This window comes from Sinocyclocheilus grahami, unplaced genomic scaffold, assembly GCF_001515645.1.
Source record: "Sinocyclocheilus grahami isolate Dianchi unplaced genomic scaffold, SAMN03320097.WGS_v1.1 scaffold746.1, whole genome shotgun sequence".
In the NCBI taxonomy this organism is placed as follows: Eukaryota; Metazoa; Chordata; class Actinopteri; order Cypriniformes; family Cyprinidae; genus Sinocyclocheilus; species Sinocyclocheilus grahami.
In genome coordinates, this window is record NW_015505925.1 from 277,303 (window position 1) to 299,330 (window position 22,028).

A 22,028-nucleotide genomic window follows, 5' to 3' on the forward strand; every position below is an offset into this window, starting at 1 on the left:
GGGGTTGTATTAGTCACACTTGTAAATATCATGATTAATATTGTTATTGTTAAGTAAAACTATAAAAAATATGTTAATTGAAATTACCCCTAACCGCTGGAACAGCACAAATCAAACACACACAGCCGTCTTTAGTAAATAAGGCACAATCCATGTAACTCTGATTTACATAGAAATGAGGAATTTAAAATGCATGACACAGATTAAGTGGAAATGCAGACGGTTTGCGATTAAGGTGTAGATTTTTACATGCACAAGTAGCAAGACTGTTTAATGATTTCACTCCACAGAGTAACAAACCCATTACAGCACAAACACTGAAGGTCTGAGTGAAGCAGCTGCTGATCTCTCCCTCCTGCGACGAGGGAGTTTGAGCACAGCACAATCCTGCAGGAACCGTCCTGGCTAGAGTTCAAGCTTCACTGCGGAGGAACTGTTTATAGAACGATACAATACATAATCAGCCCTGAGATACAGACATATGCTTCCTCTGGCTTCATAGAAACAAACCGTTCAGGATCGATCACTCTACATATCTTCATCATCAGTCGGATCTAAAGATGTGAACACAAGCAGAACATAAGATGAAAATCTCTCTCTCTCTCTCTCTACAGCAGTCCATATCTGGCCCTTTCTATTTGTTGAAACTCACTAAAAGTTCCGGAGTACGGCTGTGCATCATTCAGAATTGAATCAAGAATGACTTTTAAAATCCTGAGTTTAAACTGTATTTGTATTGAGGTCGAAAAGAGGATGCAGAACTGCAGCTTGAGTTTAATGAAGTAGATTAAAATGAAATGAAATTTTCGCTTTTACAATACAAGTTGTGTCTGCTCAACTATGCTCCTTCCTGCAAAACAATGATCTCTATGAAGAATTTCAGTCAGGTTTTAGGCCCCACCATAGCACAGAAACTGCACTTGTTCAAATTACAAATGACTTGCTTCTTGCGTCAGACCAAGGCTGTGTCTCATTGCTAGTTTTACTTGATCTTAGTGCTGCGTTCGACACTATAGATCATGACATACTCATAGATCTATTACAAAACTATACAGGTATTCAAGGTCAGGCTTTAAGATGGTTTAGATCCTACCTGTCCGATCGCTACCATTTTGTTCATTTAAATGGGGAGTCATCTCAATTGTCACCAGTAAAATATTGAGTGCCACAAGGATCTGTCCTAGGTCCTCTGCTATTTGCGATATACATGTTGCCACTTGGTAATATTATTAGAAAATACAGGATTAGTTTCCACTGTTATGCTGATGATACTCAACTATATATCTCAACAAGACCAGATGAAACTTCTAAATTATCTAAGCTAACAGAGGGTTTTGGTGGATCGAGGGTCAGATTTGATAATGCAGTAGATGGAATGATAGCTGTTATAACAAAGGATGGATAAATGGATGGATGAATGGAACTAGAGAATGAACATTGGATGGATGGATCAATGGATGGATGGAATGATAAAACAATAGACGATGGATGGATGGAAGGATAGAATGAATGATGGATGGATGGATGAATGGACGGATTGATAGATAGATGAATGGATGAATGGATGGGCGAATGAAATGATCGAACGAATGATGGATGGATCTATGGACAGATGGAATGATAGAAGAATGCATAGATGGATGGATGGATGGAACGATAGAATGAAAAATGGATGGATGGAAAAAGAAAGTATGATAGACGGACAGATGGATAGACAGACGGATGGATGGATGAAAAAATAGATGGTAGCACACTTCATTACGTTGATTAATAAAATAATATTCACAACAAACAAGCTCTTGTTTTGGCTGTGAAATCTGTTGAGTGATTCAACAATTTTCTCATAACACTAATAAAGACAATGCTAGTCTAGTGATGGAGATTTTTTGAGATCAATTCTCAATCAGTTTGTCTCTCTACAGACGCAGAGATCAGACACGCTTCTGCCATTGACACCTGACTTTCATTTCATCATCTGTTCCTCTGTTTAATTATTTATCTTCTCCGTTAGCAAAGCCACCTTGATTCGGAGCTTTCAAATGTAGCGGTGTTTTACATGACAAGACAACAAACGGCTTTCTGTGACACACTAAAACACGTTTACACACATCAGATCTGACGACACCATCCTTCAAAGAACAACAGATTAAAGAGAACGAGGGCTGAAGAGGAGAGCTTTAAAAAGACATTTGCACTCCAGAGCGCAACGAGGTGCTAATCAGAGTGAGAGCGTTACAATTCATACTACTGAGTAAACACTGAACACAAGTTCTATCACCAGTGTGTGAGAAAGTTACTTTTAAAAGTAATGCATTACAATATTGCGTTACTCCATAAAAATCGTGTTAAGTGGAAAGCAATGCATTATGTTACTATAGTAACAAAAAAACATTAAAAAAATATTTATTTTAATTTATATTTAATATAACAGACTTTTTTCATTTGACCTCACGGTCACTTACAGTACAGTTTGTGTCTGCATCAGCGTTACTAAGTTAACTAAAACCAAAACAAAGTTTTTAACATTAAAAAAAAAAACGTAAAAAAATTTTTTCAAATATTTTAATTTATATTTCATATAAATGACTATTTTAATTATATCAATACTTAATATTTAAATTTTAAATATTTTTGTTAATTAAAAGAAAGCTAGTAGATAAGTAGAACCACTCAAATAAAAAAAGAAACTGGAAAAAAATAATAAACTAAAACTGAAATAAAAATCAGATACAGGGATATTAAATGAAGTCATTAATAAATTATACCTAAATTGTAATATTTAAAAATAACAAAAATTGTAATTACATAAGCACAAAACAAAATTGCTAAAAATTTAACTAAATGAAATGCAAAATATTACAATGCAAAATATCAATAAGAAACTATAACAGTATATAAATAATACTAAAATAACACTGATCTGAATTAATCTCGGTCGATATTAATTGAAAATGGAAGCAGAGATGCACAATTCAGAAATAATATGGGCACCTTTTATGTAGTATTTTTACGTACAGTGAATTAAGACTTAGCATTATTTCTGTTCTTAAACATTATTTAAGACAGATTTAGTTTTTGTTGCATCATACCAGAGTAATTATACGTACACTTGCCAAAATATAAGACCATAAAAATGTTTCTTATTTTAAATAAAATCACATTAACTGAAATAAAATATAATTGAAATAATTCAATAATTATAAACAAATAAATAAATAAATAAAGCACTTGTTGTATTTCAGGTAATTGCCAAGGCAACATTTCTCATTTTCATTTAGTTTACCTTGATGTACTGAAACAATAAATAAATAATTAAATAAATAAAAAAGAATACAAATATAGAGAAATAAAAAATACATAACCACACAACAAAACTACTAAAACTTAAATTAAAATAAAGACTAATAATTTTTTTTATTAATAGTATTGCACAATAAAAATATAAAACATAAAATAATATTAATAATACTATTACATTAACACTGAGAAATGCAATGTGATGTGAGCACTCCCATGATAATGAATGCAGCGGTCTACACCGTTGATTAAAATCTATTTTTGTCGCACTGCATCACGCTCTTTTAGTGCTGACACGGTGTTATGCTGTTTATTCATATTTGTTCACATTTATCATCCTCAGTCCAGTAAGCAGCTTCAGGACACACACACACACACAGCTTGAAGAAAAGTGCTTTGTTACTAAGTTTCTCCAAACACAATCACCACTGTACCCCAGAGCGAGGCACTGATGTCTCCGGCGGGACGGCCTGTTCCTGCCATCAGCACCCTGCAACTTACTCTGGGTAAAAATACAAGCTGCTGCTAAATGACGTGGAACCGAGACCAAACTCTCCAATTCATCACTGAGCAAAGAGTTTCAGCTCTGAAAATGCGAAATGCGAATAATACAATGCAACCAGTTATGACAATGCATAGTTAGGATAGCACAATAAAAAGACAGGATTTGTTGAAAAATTTTGCTGAATTGACTGTATCCAGTACTTTCATAATTTTGCATCGTATTTTTGACTCCTATATAGAAAAAATTTAATGAATATTGTCAATTTCCCTGTTCAGCCTGTCAAGTTAAACATTTTGTATATTATTGCATATTCTATTAAGTTCACGGAAATATTTATAATGTTTAAGGATTTTTAAAAAATCCAGAAACCCAGGTTCTGATTAAAGAAAAAGAAATAAAGGTTATAATTTCACGTAATTGCCAAGGTTTTTTTTATTTAGTTTAACTTTGACACACACACACACAAAAAATAATAATAATAATTAAAACTATAGAGAAATAAAAAGACAAAACCAAACAACAAAACTACCAAGACTTCAATTCAATATTCCTAAAATGAAAAAGAAAGCAGAAAATAAAAAAATAAAAATGAATCCAAAATATTAATAAAAATAATAAGTCATTAAAAAAAATATTTTAAAACAAAACAAAATCACTAAAACAACAAAAAAAGGTATTAAAGCAGAAAATATAAAAATAAAAACTAATAAAAAATATGAATAAAAACTATAATAGTATCTCAGGGATACTAAAATAAAATGTTGTCAACTTTGTATATTATTGAATATTATTTATTTAGAATTTATTTTGATTCAATAAGACTGAAATCTGGGTTTTGAAGCAAAACCAATCTGGGTTCCCATTCATTTTCTCCATAGGGATTGCAAAGAAATTCTTCAATAAAGATTCACGGTTGACAAATCAACACGATTTTTTTACATGTTTAAATATTTGCGTTTGCAGTGCAGATGTATTACGTACATCTATATTAAAAGCTTTACAAACTCCTCCTCCTCATGGGATTCGAACCAGTGACCTTTCGGTTGCCAGCGCTGAGCCTAAACACACAAACCAAATCTTCTCGTTTCATTAGGGCAGGTGGTGTCTGTAAAACCCTGTGTGTGTGTTTGGTAGAGCTTCTCTCCGGGGTGAACCACATCAGAACATAAGATGCATCTCTGTCCAAATCATTTCATAATAATCTGCGCAGATTTAGGAAATAATCCTGCGGGTTTGGCAACAGCTTTCAGTGACGGCAAACTCTGTAATTAGGACACGTTCCCACTGTTTAACACTGCCTTCAAGTCATGTCAGGACGATTGTATTTATGAGACGAGCGGACACGAACACCACCACAGTGTTGTAATTATTAGTGGGAGACCTGGGATTTTCTTCCAGCCAATTAAAGGATTATGAAGGAAGCTGATTTACATATGGGTCACTGTAAATGTTAATTAGCTTTAATGCATTTTCACTGTTTCATGAGAGTTGACTTTGATATATATTTTGTTGCACCAGTGCTAAAAAACTTCACATTTTCATTTTAATTTTAGTTTAATTTGGGGTATTTTTATGCGCTTTTGTCTTTTTTTTTTGTTTACATTTTTTTCCCAGTTTGTAATTTTAGTACTTCAACTTCTTTCAGTTATCTGCCAAGGAAACATTTCAAAATGTACATTTAAGTTTTTCAGCTTTCAATATTTATATTTTATATTAAAATTTTATATTTTCATCAACAATAAAAGTGGACAGTAAAAGAAATTCCCAGAAGGACTTGAAAGTGGCATAAGACACAACTATTAAAGCTATTTTACAAAAAAAAAATTCTACCATTTAATAAAGCTATTTCTAATTTATTTAATTTATTTAAGAGGCCCAAATTGTGAGTGAATCCTTTTGGAGTCGGTTCAATGTAATGAATCACTCAAACAGATTGCAAAATAGTCTGAATTCATGTAAAATCATGTATATTTTCAAATTACAGCTGACTTGTGATAAATGTGCCTTTAAATAAAAAAATAAGGAATCAAAAAATAAGGAACAAAGGGGTGTTTCAGACCTAGAGAAACACAAATATTTCTAAATAGTTTAATTTCATAAATATTTAAGTTAGCAATTTTAGTCATTTTAAACTTCATTCAGTTAGTTGCCATAGCTACATTTCAGAAAATTTACTTTTAGTTTAAGGTTTTTATAATATTGACATTTTAACTTTATTTCATAACATTACAAATCATAACAAAAATGCATTTCAATATTTCAAGTAATTTTAGTACTTAAACTTAAAAAACTTATTTTAATTGCCATGGTAACATTAAAAAAAATTTTTAAGCTTTATTTCAATATTTTTTTTTTTCCCACAAATTCTGAATGAATAATTTTTTAGTTAAGAAAGTTAAGAGTCAGCCACGCCTACCTAAAACGCCTCGTTCTAACACGCCCCCACATGTCTACATCACGATGTGGGAAGATTTGCATAATGCCGCCCAAATGTTTACGCAAAGAAAGAACTTGTTGTCGCCGCCATGTCGTGGAGTCGCTGTGTTTCCATATATGGTAAGGGGTGTAACATTTGTCATCTGTCACACGCTTGAGGTATTCGACCAATCACAACGCACTGGATAGCTGGCCAATCAGAGCACACCTTTTATTTTGACTGTAGTAAATAAAACATCATCTTTTCAGAATGATGAGCTTTGTAAAAATCGACGCGCTTCAGAAAGCGAGAGGAGCTACAATAATGAACTTTTTTTTAACCTTAAACCGCGTAAACTAGGGATGTAACGATATCAAAATCTCACGAAACGATATTTATTACAATATTTAAAAAGAAAAAAAGACAAATGAAGTACAAATTAAAATTTTGTATATTTTAAAGTTACATAATTCTATCCAATGCACTTTGTGAGTTTGTGAGTTCAAAATTAAGAGCTGCAGCCCATGTTCTTAACTAAGAAAACTTAAGTCAGAAAAAAGTCTTTAAAGGGGACTCAACCCTACTGTCTCGATCTAAATTACATTCACACTGGTGTTTTAGGAAGCCAAACAAATTAGAATATAATAATAATAAAAACACATTGCATTACACCAAATACACAAAACAATGTTATTTTTAGCATCATCATATGACCCCTTTAATAAGAGCATGTTTCGCACCTAAACAAACACAAATTCACATCATTTACCAAACTACTTCTCTTACCTTCTCTCTGCTGTCGAGTGCCGACCCGTCAGGTCGTGTACGAATGGTGAACGGCGTGGACAGCCGGAGCAGAATGTTCTGGAAGGAGCAGGGGATTCTGGGAGAAACCAGCTCAAAGCTGTTGCTGAAGGTGAGTGTCCGGTGTGGGTCGCTCTTGGCCTGTTTCCGAAGCCCCTCCCCGACCTGCAGGACCTCCATGTTGGGTCCCAGAACCAGGTGAAAGGGAAAGGCCCGGCAAAACGTGCTTAGACCGATGCGCAAATCCAGCGGCGAGCGCGACAGCTGGCGAGATGCGGCGGCGGTGTGCGACGACGAGGATGCGGGTTGAGTCCGAACCTCTCGAATGAGGAAGGACAAGCAGGCAGGAGATGAAGACGAGGGCGGAGATGGGGATGAAGAGGGGGAGGAGTCTGTCGAGAGTTCGCCGTCCTCATTGGCCGTGTGCAGCCATGTGGGAGGAGCTTCCTCCACCGAAACGTCCGATTGGTAGATGCGACGGGCGGCGGCCCGGATTAAGCCCGGCATGGCCACGCCCACAGTAGGATCAGGGTTGAAGCAGTGGAGGAGGAGAGTCCGTCCCACGTCGCTCTCCGCGTTCGTCTCTTCGCTCTCCTGAGGAGCGTCTTTGCATAGGAAAGAAGGAGCCTCGGACGACGCGCGGCGGCCGCAGGACGTTCTGATGTGTTCTAGAAGTGCGTCGAAACCGTTGAAGAAGTCCTGCAGGTTTCCTCCGAGAGCTCGCAGAACCCTCTCGTTCTCCTCCAGACACAAACCGAAGAATTCCTCCCCAAATCGGCCACGGATGTCGGAAAAGTCCACGCCTATGAAAAATAATGCAAAAAATTATCAATTTGCTTAATAATCTTTTAATAAAAAAAAATACATTACTATTCAAAATAGATTTTTAAAAAGAAATAATTAACACTAATAATAATAATACATTATAATTTAATTATTTGTTAAATTATTATTGCTTTTGTTCAACAAGGATGCATTAAATTTATCAAAAGTGACGGTAAAGACATTTATGAATATACAAAAGTTCTTTTGGACTTTCTATTCATCAAAGAATCCTGAAAAATAAAATGTATCAGTTTCCACAAAAATACTGAGCAGCACAACCGTTTAAAACACTGATAATAATCAGAAATGTTTCTTCAGCAGCAAATCAGCATATTAATATCATGTGTAATAATATCATATCATAACTTTACTGTTTTGACTGTATTTTTGATCAAATAAATGAATCCTTATTGAGCAGAAGTATGGAAGCTTGTTTCTATTATTAGATTTTAAAAAACATAAAAATGTAATTGCAACTTTTTATCTAACAATTCTGACTTTTGTTCTCGCAATTCTGAATTCCTAATTCTAAAATAGAAATTCAACTGTTAGATGCAAACTTGCAAATGCGAGAAAAAAGTCTGAATTGTGACACAAAAAGTTGTCATTTCCGTGGTGGAATAAAAAAAAATCAGAACTGCGAGATAGAAACTTTAGAGGAAAAAAATTCTGAAAAGCGAGACATAAACTCACAATTGCAGAAGTGTGAGATAAAAAAAAGTGTGTCAGAAGTGAGAGATAAAAAGTCGCAATTACCTTTAAAAATTGTTTTTTCCATAGTAGAAACAAGCTTAAGAGACTTCATAAGAGGACTTCTTATTAAAAACATGAAAAAATTGTACCAACCCCAAACATTTGAACAGTGGTGTAGCCTATATAACCTTTGAGTAAAAGCAATGCAGCACTTGAGAGGTAATATAGCATGTCGTTATTGCTTTAATAAACGTAGCAGCATTGTGTTTTAACATGTAACATACAGTCACAGATTATTACTGACATTTACAATGAACAAGACTCATGCGATCTGTATTTAGCAGAACTATCTGGTTTATAAACATGCTTTTACATAAAGATGGAAAGTTTAAAGGTCTGGCCCCCAGCAAAACCATCGATTACCAGCTCTGCTGCATAAACGCGAGATGCGCAGTAGGTTTAGCTGGGCAGGGCTCAGTTCAAATGGCTCATTGCGGTTTATTTATAAATGTGCTCTCGTTAGGGATGGCAGAGTTAGTATCTTAGCAACAGCTCGGGAATGGAGACTGCAGCAATGGAGGGAGTTTTTAGGAAAGTGTCAGTGAGTGTGTATTGAGGTCAAAGTTTTGCCGTTTCGTGTGTGTGCGCACTACAGCTGCACAATTTGGTCAAAAATCATGAGAAATATTGCATTTATGATGCAAAATGATGATGCACTTTATGTTGTCATTGCATGCTAAAAGTGAACCACTTTGCAGACAAAAATCTAAATTCAAAAACTGAAACAATATAAAAAGTTCCATGCATGCTTGCGTATGCAAAGTACACACAGAATATTACTCTGAGGCATGCGTGACATACACTGTATTTATTTAATTAAATTGCAGCATTTTAAGTTTTAATAATTGCACACGCTCATATTGTGATTTTGATTTCTTCGATTGATTGAGCAGCCCTAGTTTGTACTTACCTAAAATAGTTGCTGTGTATTTCAGTATTCCTGAGATGTCAGTCTGGCTGTCACAGCGAGAGTTCTCAAACAAACACTTCTGCTCGTCTGACAAGCTTCCTACAAACTCTTGTCCACTGCAAGAGAAAGAGAGTTTGATTAACATTTACCAGGGTGCGAGTAGATAAAAGGGTAACCAAAATATCAAAAGAAAATATTATAGCTTAAAGGTTCCTCCTTCATATCTGTCTTAATTTCATCCATTTAAATTTGCATTTCAACTTCCTATGGATGAATAAAAACAGAAATAAATGAAACCCAAAAAAGTATTTGGACTCTTAAGATTCACTTCTAAATGTTTGCATGTCAAGTCAAGTCAAATTTATTTGTATAGCATTTTTCACAATACACAATGCTTCAAAACAGAAAATCATGATGTTAACATTTTTAACATATTCATATCTTAAAGTCTTTTAGTCACATTTAGCAGATTGGAGCTGGGTGATAATAATATAGTGACTATATAGTATATCACTGTACGTAAATATACTGTATGCATGCAGATTAAGTTGGACATGCTTATACATCTAACTTTACTTAAAGAGCTAGATGATAGTAGAGTTACATTTTGAGACAACAAAAATCAGGCAGTTGAGATTTGCTATATCGTATCATTTTACATGAGTGTATTGTATGAGGATAAATGTAGAAATACTTTTATATTCAACTTTAAATGAAAAACTGTCCAACAATAATACATACGATTTGAGCTAAAAAAAAATTTTTAAAGTCAGGTGAGATTTGCTTTATAATGCGTGTAAGCACATTTGTACAAAATTTCAAAAGGTATTCTCATTTCTTGTAAAGAAAACAGCACACATTTTACAAACACCAACTTTTGACAAAAACCTAAAACGTTGAAACGATATAATTAGACCTAGTGTTCAAAATTGGTTACTTTGTTTTATTATTTTGCATCACAGGAAATTAAATTTGTTTTAAATGTGAATTTGGTGTGAAAATACAGCATTGTAAGAGCATCCACCTTATCTTGCAATGAAGAGGTAAACAATGTCCTGTGAATGTGCGACACTTCCGATTCATTCGCTACAGATATGACTAGAATAACCGTGTGCAATAAAGAGTAAAACTACACTACAAAATACATTAAAATTATATGATAACAAATACCAATTTGCAATATCAAGCAGCATAACAGTTTTTCTACAGGTCAAATAACTGAATGGAATGAGACCCGGAAGTCCCGCACAATCAGGACAAATAAGGTGGTTCATATTTAGACTTCTGTCTTTTTGATTGCAGACTTTAGTGTTGGTATAATTTGAGACGTTGTTGAGATCTGAAACTATTTTCTCAATAGGCTACTGTCTAGGAGAAACAACTGAGACATAAATAATGTCTAATTTCTCTAAGACATTATGGATGTACCTTATGTCCCTCTGTCTGTAAAACTCCACTGTTCTCTGCAGGGCCAGCTGAATTGTCTGGGTCTAAAAAGAAGAATAACAATGCAGTCAGAAGTTGCTCGACACAGATTCACGAGTAAGAAACGATTTAACTGGTAAACAACCGCATTCTCGTCGCACTTGTCCAAACACTGCTCTGCTTGGAGAGCTCCTTTGGCGGGATCTAATTTAAACGGATTCAAAAGACACCAGACACAACAAAATCAAAAGTTAAAGCAACTGTAAGTATTTTTTTTTTTAACTGAAATTTCAGTTTCCAAACTTTCACACTCTTCCCCAAACATCTTTTCTGGGAGTGTGTAAGTTTGACGAGCGGGTACGAAATTCCGCGAAAAGAACGGATTGGTTTATGGCAACAACAAATAACAAATGCACATGTACAACCCAAGCGGCAACCTCCCGCTCTCTCTCGTGAAGCCAACACGGAAGTGACTTAAACTGTAATTCATCGAGTGGCCGCTAGAGGCGGGCTGCAAAAGGGAGTCAATCCCATAGACTCCTCATGTTAAAATGCCCAACTTTACAGCAGAAAAAAACATGTTTACAGCCTGGTTCAAAAAATTATTTTGATCTATATAGCTAATGATTAAGTTGGACATGCTTATACATCTAACTTTACTTAAAGAGCTAGATGATAGTAGAGTTACATTTTGAGACAACAAAAATCAGGCAGTTGAGATTTGCTATATCGTATCATTTTACATGAGTGTATTGTATGAGGATAAATGTAGAAATACTTTTATATTCAACTTTAAATGAAAAACTGTCCAGCAATAATACATACGATTTGAGCTAAAAAAAATATATTTTTTTTTTAAAGTCAGGTGAGATTTGCTTTATAATGCGTGTAAGCACATTTGTACAAAATTTCAAAAGGTATTCTCATTTCTTGTAAAGAAAACAGCACACATTTTACAAACACCAACTTTTGACAAAAACCTAAAACGTTGAAACGATATAATTAGACCTAGTGTTCAAAATTGGTTACTTTGTTTTATTATTTTGCATCACAGGAAATTAAATTTGTTTTAAATGTGAATTTGGTGTGAAAATACAGCATTGTAAGAGCATCCACCTTATCTTGCAATGAAGAGGTAAACAATGTCCTGTGAATGTGCGACACTTCCGATTCATTCGCTACAGATATGACTAGAATAACCGTGTGCAATAAAGAGTAAAACTACACTACAAAATACATTAAAATTATATGATAACAAATACCAATTTGCAATATCAAGCAGCATAACAGTTTTTCTACAGGTCAAATAACTGAATGGAATGAGACCCGGAAGTCCCGCACAATCAGGACAAATAAGGTGGTTCATATTTAGACTTCTGTCTTTTTGATTGCAGACTTTAGTGTTGGTATAATTTGAGACGTTGTTGAGATCTGAAACTATTTTCTCAATAGGCTACTGTCTAGGAGAAACAACTGAGACATAAATAATGTCTAATTTCTCTAAGACATTATGGATGTACCTTATGTCCCTCTGTCTGTAAAACTCCACTGTTCTCTGCAGGGCCAGCTGAATTGTCTGGGTCTAAAAAGAAGAATAACAATGCAGTCAGAAGTTGCTCGACACAGATTCACGAGTAAGAAACGATTTAACTGGTAAACAACCGCATTCTCGTCGCACTTGTCCAAACACTGCTCTGCTTGGAGAGCTCCTTTGGCGGGATCTAATTTAAACGGATTCAAAAGACACCAGACACAACAAAATCAAAAGTTAAAGCAACTGTAAGTATTTTTTTTTTTAACTGAAATTTCAGTTTCCAAACTTTCACACTCTTCCCCAAACATCTTTTCTGGGAGTGTGTAAGTTTGACGAGCGGGTACGAAATTCCGCGAAAAGAACGGATTGGTTTATGGCAACAACAAATAACAAATGCACATGTACAACCCAAGCGGCAACCTCCCGCTCTCTCTCGTGAAGCCAACACGGAAGTGACTTAAACTGTAATTCATCGAGTGGCCGCTAGAGGCGGGCTGCAAAAGGGAGTCAATCCCATAGACTCCTCATGTTAAAATGCCCAACTTTACAGCAGAAAAAAACATGTTTACAGCCTGGTTCAAAAAATTATTTTGATCTATATAGCTAATTTTAACTCATCCGTTTAAATTATATTAAGCCTTAAAGTTCTTCATAATTAAGGGCGTGGCCACTTGAGTGACAGGTGGATTGCCGCTGCTGTCACCACCGTTGAGCTAGGTGGGCGTGGCTTCAGCAACCTGCTCCCGCCTCTTTGCCCATTTTTGATTATCCGGGAGTGACGCGCGGTGACACGCTGCCAAGATGGCGACGGCTGGCTCCGCCCACTTTGAGCTTCATAAACGCACTTCAGAAACCTACGGGTGACGTCACGGACACTACGTCCATGTTTTTATACAGTCTATGGTACAACCACTGTAATTACGACAGTGGTAGGCCAATATTTACGACAGCTGATTCAAATCGCTTAACTGTAGGGGGCTCCAAAGTCACAAAAATACAAAAAATTTAATAAAAATACATGCAGTTGCTTAAAAGAAACAAAACAAGTATTTTCTCAATGGAAATTCATTGATGCCTGATTCTTTGGCTGCACATAGCTTATTAAAAATGGGCAAAACATCTTTTTTCGAAGTTGTAAGTAAAACAAAAATAACTGGAGTACTATATTTAACAAGAACATACTACTTTACTGTTTCAATGTGTTACTTAGAATTTCTTTGTAACTGTGTAATTTACTAACAATTTCTGATTCTGAAAATTGTTTCTACGCCACTTTGTTCAGTAATAAGTTGCACAGAGCTACAGTTTAAATTCTAACTAATTAAACTAAGTTCTCCATTTCGTGAATGGAGTAAAAGGTGATGTTAACCCGATAGTCTCTATTGGATTTGTCTGTTTGTGCCGTGTTTGTGTGATTTGGTGCTTTTTAAAGGGATTTACAGTGCTGATCTACCTGTAATAGAATACACCCTTAAGCCTTATCCAATCAACTGCCTTTATCACGCTACCACGGCAACAATATTCCAATCAAAATCCTCCACATTTCAGGAAAGCTCTTAATAGCTCAAATCCAGCTTTACCTGGCCAAATCTGCTTTAGTGATCTCACAGCAGTCTCTCTCTCTCTGGAGAAATTAAATCTGATTTATACTAAAAGAATTATAATCAAATGCATTATGGTAATGAGAAGGTGAGGGCAAATTACCTTGATTGTTGTAAAAATAATACCACAGTGCAAAAAAATATTTCTGGTCTTTAAAGTGGCTTCATTTTCTTCATTCTTTGTGTAGTCATCTGAAATTATTTATATTATTCAGCAAGGATGCATTAAATGAGCAATAAAGACATTTATAATGTTCCAAAAGATTTCTATTTCAAATAAATGCTGTTGTTTTGAACCTTCTATTCATCAACGAATCTTGCCAAATAAAATGCATCACAGTTTCCACAAAAGATGACTGAATGACAAAACTGCATGAATAATAATCAGAAATGTTTCTTGAGCAGCAAATCAGCATATTAGAATGATTTCTGAAGATCATGTGACACTGAAGACTGGAGTAACGATGCTGAAAATTCAGCTTTGATCACAGAAATAAATTACATTTGAATATATATTCAAGTAGAAAACAGTTATTTGAAATTGTAATAATATTTCACAATATTACTGTATGTTTGATCAAATAAGACCTCTTTCAAAAGCATTGCTGCAATGCATGTTGGGTTTGCCTTCATGCAACAATATCTTAGATTTCGACTTAAACTAGTTATAGAAAGCATCATTAAGTCACTTTGGGATCAGTCTTTGCATCAGGAGGAGTATATGTTGCCTAAAATGTTATGTAGGCAGTTGGCTAGCTTCTGCAACAGAGTTTTTTATTGTTTGCAGAGCTCTATAAACTCAGTGTAAATCTCTCTATCACACACACACACACAACAAAGGATCAATGTTATCTTCTAAAGAGCGTGTTAGTGTGCGTTCAGTGAACATTTGTTTTGTCTAATCCCCAAATTTAACTGACATGTTAATCAGTTAAATTAACATAATCCGCTGCTGTGAGTGAAAACCACAGAAAATACTGATGATCAGACGATGCTGATGTCATAGTTAAACAACCTGTCTTGCACTGTAAATAAATAAATACATACATATAAATCATATTTTTCAAAGTTGTAAATAAAACAGATTACTGGAGTATGTTTTACAAGAATACTATTTTAGTCTTTCTACTTCAAAATGTTGTTTAGGCTAATTGTGTTGTACTGTTTCTTTGTAATTAAATGTAAAATTTACTAGTAATTTCTGAGTGAGAATTTTTTTTTTTTTGGTGTACACGGTAAACAAAAATTGAAGTTAAGTAATTTTTTTACTGGATTCATGAAAATACAATTTCAGTCATTCTCCTTCGAAATATCATGCATAATTAAATGTTACGTGCCATTTCTTTGTAATTAATTGTGAAATTTACTAGCAATTTGAGAAATGAAAGTTGTTTTTACACCAAATTTCTTTTAGTGTATAACACTGTAGTTGACAAAAAATGGTAATATTTTACAGCAAGGTTTCATTAGTTAACAATAGTGTTTGCTCATGTCAGCTCAGGTCCATTAAATATTAACCAATCCAACGTTTGATTTTATTAATATTTTTGTAAATGTTGGAATTAACTTTAACTACATGCTTTAGAAGTTTTTTTAATTCTTAGTTCATGTTAACTGATGTAATTAACTAATGTTAACAAGTGAAAGCTTATTGTAAAATGTAAACTTTTTTTATTCAACATTAAAGTTTTAAGAGAGAATTTACATGCATGTAAAGATGTGTATTGTAATTGAAATCTACAGATGCAAACAGATAAAGTGTAATAAAATAAACACTTAAATGTGTGTTTTGGATGTTTTCTTTACGCTAGTCTGAAAGAAGACATGTTAAGGAAGCAAAATACGCAAAAATCTCAAAACTGACCAGTGCATAAAAAAAACATGGATTTATGCCAGTATACAGCTGGTCTGAGTGTTTTACATATAATCCAACTAAAACACACACACACACACACACACATTCTGGATTTATGCCATTGGAGCAGTTGGTTTGCTATGAACCACATAGTCAAGAGCCTAGTACAACACACACACACACACACACACACAGTAAATCCACTGTTAAGGAAGCAAAATACGCAAAAATCTCAAAACTGACCAGTGCATAAAAAAAACATGGATTTATGCCAGTATACAGCTGGTCTGAGTGTTTTACATATAATCCAGCTAAAACACACACACACACACACACACACACACACATTCTGGATTTATGCCATTGGAGCAGTTGGTTTGCTATGAACCACATTGTCAAGAGCCTAGTACAACACACACACACACACACACACACAGTAAATCCACTGGAGTGAATCTCAGGACAAGAACATTCTGATGCAGAGATGCATGTGCTATCGCAGCTCTGCGGTACAGTGTGTGTGTTTCTTTTTGAGACAAAACGCACCAGGGACCAGTGTACCGAGAGGTTATCCTGCCCTTTTACACGCACACTCTTCTGCTCTACACATGATGAATATGCATACATGCTGACACACACACACACACAACACAGTAGGGCCTGAACAACCACAGCATGCTCTACATTGACTCTCCATTCACACACACACAAACACACACTCTATGAATGTAAGACGGTGTGAGGGATCAGGCTCTCAGACATCAGCACTGCCACCAGTTCTGCTGTTCGGAGGAGATTTACGAGCCGTATAATCCGCTCTCACGCACCGAGTCAAATCCATCATCATCATCAGTACTCTAACTGCATCTAGACTAGTAATACTGGTGTAAATGGTTAGAGAGAGTGGATGTATTTCGCTGGTGATAGTTCATATTTATTCTCAACCCTTCTCTATCTATCTCAACCCTAGATAGATAGATAGATAGATAGATAGCACCAATCCATCTATACTGTGTCTATTGTATGATTTTTATTTTTTTAACAGGAAAACATGTGCTTTATGCCTTAAAATATCCTAAACACCATATATCCATCGATCTATACACAAACATATATCATCTTTGATTTTAATATATATATATATATATATATATATATATATATATATATATATATATATATATATATATATATATATATATATACCCATCTGCAGGTAGAGCCGACACCAGTTCTCACATACCGTTACACATTTACACACACACACACACACATACCATTTTCTCTCTAGCATCATTTACATATAGTATTTACTGTAATATGTGTATACAATATATACATATATACACATACACTAGATTCTATCACACTGTTTTCTCTTCATTGATGTGCATCAATTATATATTTATAGTAATACATACATTATGTAACACCCACTTATATTTGCATATATATCTATAAATATGTACATTATACATTGAGTTTCTGAAGAGAAAACAGCAGGAGCACATCTGCGTACATGTGTATTTGTGTGTGGATAGACAGTTAAGAACACATCTGTGTGTGTGTGTGTGTATATATATATATATGAAGAGTTCAGATGCAAAAGCCCCTAAGTACGTCTGACGTTTTTCTTTAAAATTAGCATTTCTTTCTGGCTACTATGTATAGGTTTAGTTTCTGAAGAGAAAACAGCAGGAGCACATCTGCGTACATGTGTATTTGTGTGTGGATAGACAGTTAAGAACACATCTGTGTGTGTGTGTGTGTATATATATATATATGAAGAGTTCAGATGCAAAAGCCCCTAAGTGCTGTCTGTATATATACTTACAAAATCATGTTTTTTGTTATGTTATCATGTTTTTATTGTGATTTATTGTGTTAGTTAGCTGTAATTTTTTTTTTTTTTTACTTACTTAATCAAAATAACCCAACTGGAGTTTGATTGAGATTGGAACGCACAATGAAAAACCGAGTTATGTGTTTTTGCAAATGAACACACACACACACACATACACATATGTTGAATTGAATGTAAGGTTGTACGGTAAGGCTCGGTACCGTCGGTGAGGTGAGGCGTCTCAAACTCTCCCCGAGCGAGTCCAGATTGACGCGTTTACGCCGGGCGATCCTCCTGCTGACGGCCGCGTCCTCGAACGGACACGAGAGCGTCTCCACGGGGCTCCTGCCGTTCCAGAAGACGCGCGAGAACGGGCACTCTGCGTCCTCTCCGGGGCTCTCCAGGTAGTCCGAGCCCATGGAGCTGAAAGATTCGGAGGAGATCTTCCGCGAGGACATGCTGCTGCCGGTGCTGGCGGACTCATCAGACGCGCAGGCGACACAGAACCATCGCGGAACCGGTACGCGCGCGGCAGAGTGAATGCAGCAGCAGCGCCAAGTGCGCAAAACCCAGATTCTGTCCGCGTGGGCGTGGGGTGGGATGGAGCGGGGTGTTCGTATTACCGGATCCCGTCGGTGACCCAGCAGCTCCGTAGACCGATGAAGACCCCCGGAGACCTCATGATCGGGTTTGACGCGGGGAGAGTCGCGTCCAGATGCGCGTAAAGACGAGAAATAGACTATTCCACCGTACAGCGCGCACAGAACTAAGAAACAGCCAATCAGTTAATCTACACCCCCCAATGAGAGAGAGAGAGAGAGAGAGAGAGAGAGAGAGAGAGAGAAGCGCCAAGTGCGCAAAACCCAGATTCTGTCCGCGTGGGTGTGGGGTGAGATGAAGCGGGGTGTTCGTATTACCGAATCCCGTCCGTGACCCAGCAGCTCCGTAGACCGATGAAGACCCCCGGAGACCTCATGATCGGGTTTGACGCGGGGAGAGTCGCGTCCAGATGCGCGTAAAGACGAGAAATAGACTATTCCACCGTTCCACCGTAACAGAACTAAGAAACAGCCAATCAGTTAATCTACACCCCCCAATGAGAGAGAGAGAGAGAGAGAGAGAGAGAGAGAGAGAGCATGCAAAGCAATGCTGTTCACACTTTATATCACAGTGGCCGTATTAAACATTGCAAGTATAGGCACTGTAATCACTCTAGAGATTTTAGGTTACACTGACAATGTTGTAATGGCATGCACTGAGAATTATTCTAACATCCCGTTATCTAGAAATCAGGTGTGAAAAGCCCAATTAAAGAAGCATGTTTTGGAGTGATGCAGAAATGTTTTGTTTACAATAATTAAATGATAAGGGATGAAAAAAGCAATTAAGTAGATGGACAAAGGCACCTTAGGAATCTCGTGGCCTACATTTTTGCACTCACATGTGCTGTTGTCAAGGGCATGAATGAGAATTAAAGAGATTATTCAATTATGATTCAATTTCAGCAGAAAGACTAAAATTCTATGCTCAGCAATGGATGCTCTGCAGTGAATGGGTGCCGTCAGAATGAGAGTCCAAACAGCTGATAAAAACATCACAATAACCCACAAGTAATCCACACCACTCCAGTCCACCAGTTAACATCTTGAGAAGACAAAAGCTGCGTGTTTGTAAGAAATAAATCCATCAATAAGACCGTTTTAACTTGAAACCACTACTTTTGGCCAAATATGAGTCCATAATCCATAATAACACTTCCTCTGGTGAAAAAGTGGTCTGGTGTGAATCAGGAGAGAAATCTGCACAGATCAAGCACCGTTTACAAGCCAAAACAGCTCGAAACAAATATGTGAGTGGATTTTGATGTGAGACAATAGGAGATGGGCTTTTTCACTGAAGGAAGCGTTATGGACTTAAAAATCAGCCGGAAGAGATTTAACACACAGCTTTTCACTTGACAAGATGTTAACTGCTGGACTGGAGTGGTGTGGATTACTTGTGGATTATTGTGATGTTTTTATCAGCTGTTTGGACTCTCATTCTGACGGCACCCATTCACTGCAGAGCATCCATTGCTGAGCAAGTGACGCAATGCTACATTTCTCTAAATTTCTTTAATTTTAATAATATAATGTTTAACACCACATATTAAATAATATTTCAAAAGCATGTGTATTTGAATGCTACATTGACCTGGATAATTAAAACCCTTCACAGACAGTGCTCTGTTCATCCACAATGCAAGAGAGAGCGCAGGTCCTCGAGAGAGAGAGAGAGAGAGAGAGAGAGAGAGAGAGAGAGAGACAGTCAGGTCATGTTAGCAGGAGTGAAGGTTGAAGACTGTGTGCGTCTCTCTCTCCCTCCGATGCCTTCCGGATATTTCTCTTCTCTCTCCTCTCTTTTAGTCGTTCACTCTTCTCCCAGCATCCCTCTTTCCGCTCCTGAGTCTGACCCACTTTCCCCGTTCTGCCTGCTTTATATTATATTTATATATTAACACGGGAACAGCCTCGTCTCTGTCTGAGTGCGTATAAATAAACTAACACAGTGCCATTTGTAAAAAAATAAATAAATCAATAAATACAAATTAAAAACATACTGAAAAAACATTATTTAACATTCATTGTGCATGGATACAATGACAGTCTAAGCAAGTGGATTCAAATTAATCATTAAAGATAAAGCATGTAATTTCTGTGCCAATAGCAAGCAGAATTGTAAAAATAACTGTGTTCAAACAAGTTTCCATGAGCAATTGTTAAAGAACTGATAGTCCTGCAACTCACTTCATGCTATTTGTGCTGTTTTGGGCTTTTTGGGCCATTAAAATAAGCAAAAACGCTAGGACTTGGTATTTGGAGGACCTGTGTGGAAACCTGTTTGGAAATCATTATTTTAGTAATTCAGTTGATTTTATTAATCAGGAATTGATTGAGAACTGCCTGTATGACTGGGGGTTATAAAGTCATGATTCTAGATGTTTTTAATAAAAATTATGATCCTAAACTTTTTTTAATATATATATATATATACACACACACACAGTATATACTGTATATGTGTGTGTGGAAAATAAGAATAATAAAAAAAAACATATATATATATATACGTATATACATGGATGATTTGTCCAAATTAAGACAATAAGATCCTATGACATGCATTTAGAAAATAGGTTGAATTTTAATTTCATACCAACTGAAATAAGTGGGATCACAAATCTGATTACATAATTATAATCTGATTATATAAATGTTTTTGTTAATCAAGATTAGAAAGTGTTACTTGCCATTTAGTACAATTGCGGTTTTGCTATCATATACACTGTATATAGACAATATGCACAAATACAGTATATCTATATAATTACTCTGTAATCATTTTGTTATTTCATTTTGTTTTGATGTAAGATTACAAAAAGAAGCATTAATGAATTAAGACTGGGGCAAAAGTATCTACAAATAAATTGTATAACTCGTTAATTATATAATCAGATTTGCTCAAATTACTCACATTTAGCAAATTTCACATACACAATCTATAACTCATCTTACATAACTGCTGTTTATTACGGTAGTTGTGTTACCTGTGTGTGACCTTTACTGGAGAAACGCCTCCATTGTAAATGGAATGGAGATCTTCATGCTGCCAGTCTGTGTAGCGCTGCGTGACAAATCGTGCAAATCAGTGTTGTAATTATTTGTGTGTGTGTTAATGTCTGTAATGCCACATGAATGAACAATAAAACACTCACATTACAGCAGCTGTGAGGTCACGCCACCATGACTTCCACCGTCACCTGTGACCCTGAGCGATCTGTGATAGTGCTGTTTAACACCCTCATAAAACATCAGCTCGTCTGCTGTTACAGACCGAGTCCTATTGTCATTCTGACCCCAACACAACAGCTGCTCTCCTGATGCAATTACATAAAATACTAATCATGCCCATAACTGTACGAGCAAAGTTACCTTTACATGATTGTCTTTTTTTTATGAAAGCTTGTTTGGTTAAAAAAATTAAAAAGTTCAATAAATAATGACTTCTTTCTGGCAGTTCTGAGTTTATCTGGCACAATGCTGAGTTTATTTTTCTATAAACTCAGAGTTGAGATGTTAAAGGGGTCATATGATGCGATTTCAAGTTTTCCTTTCTCTTTGGAGTGTTACAAGCTGATTGTGCATAGATAAGATCCCTGAAGTTACAAAGACTAAAGTCTCAAAACCAAGTAGATATTCTTTATGAAAGTTAAGACTCTGC

At 35.7% G+C, this 22,028-nt stretch overlaps 1 protein-coding gene across 1 annotated transcript in view; it reads right to left on the reverse strand.

Annotated features, from left to right (window-relative positions):
• Nucleotides 1-18,549, reverse strand: part of LOC107560840 (guanylate cyclase soluble subunit alpha-2) — a 35,186-nt gene extending 16,637 nt beyond the window's left edge. Inside the window, exons 1-4 of the mRNA XM_016245107.1 lie at nt 17,990-18,549; nt 12,456-12,517; nt 9,511-9,626; nt 7,005-7,825 (exon numbers count right to left, since the gene is read on the reverse strand). Of these exons, the coding sequence (XP_016100593.1) occupies nt 7,005-7,825; nt 9,511-9,626; nt 12,456-12,517; nt 17,990-18,226 (1,236 nt within the window). The 5' untranslated portion in view covers nt 18,227-18,549. The remainder of the gene's footprint in view (nt 1-7,004; nt 7,826-9,510; nt 9,627-12,455; nt 12,518-17,989) is intronic.
• Between the last annotated feature and the right edge of the window lie 3,479 nt (nt 18,550-22,028).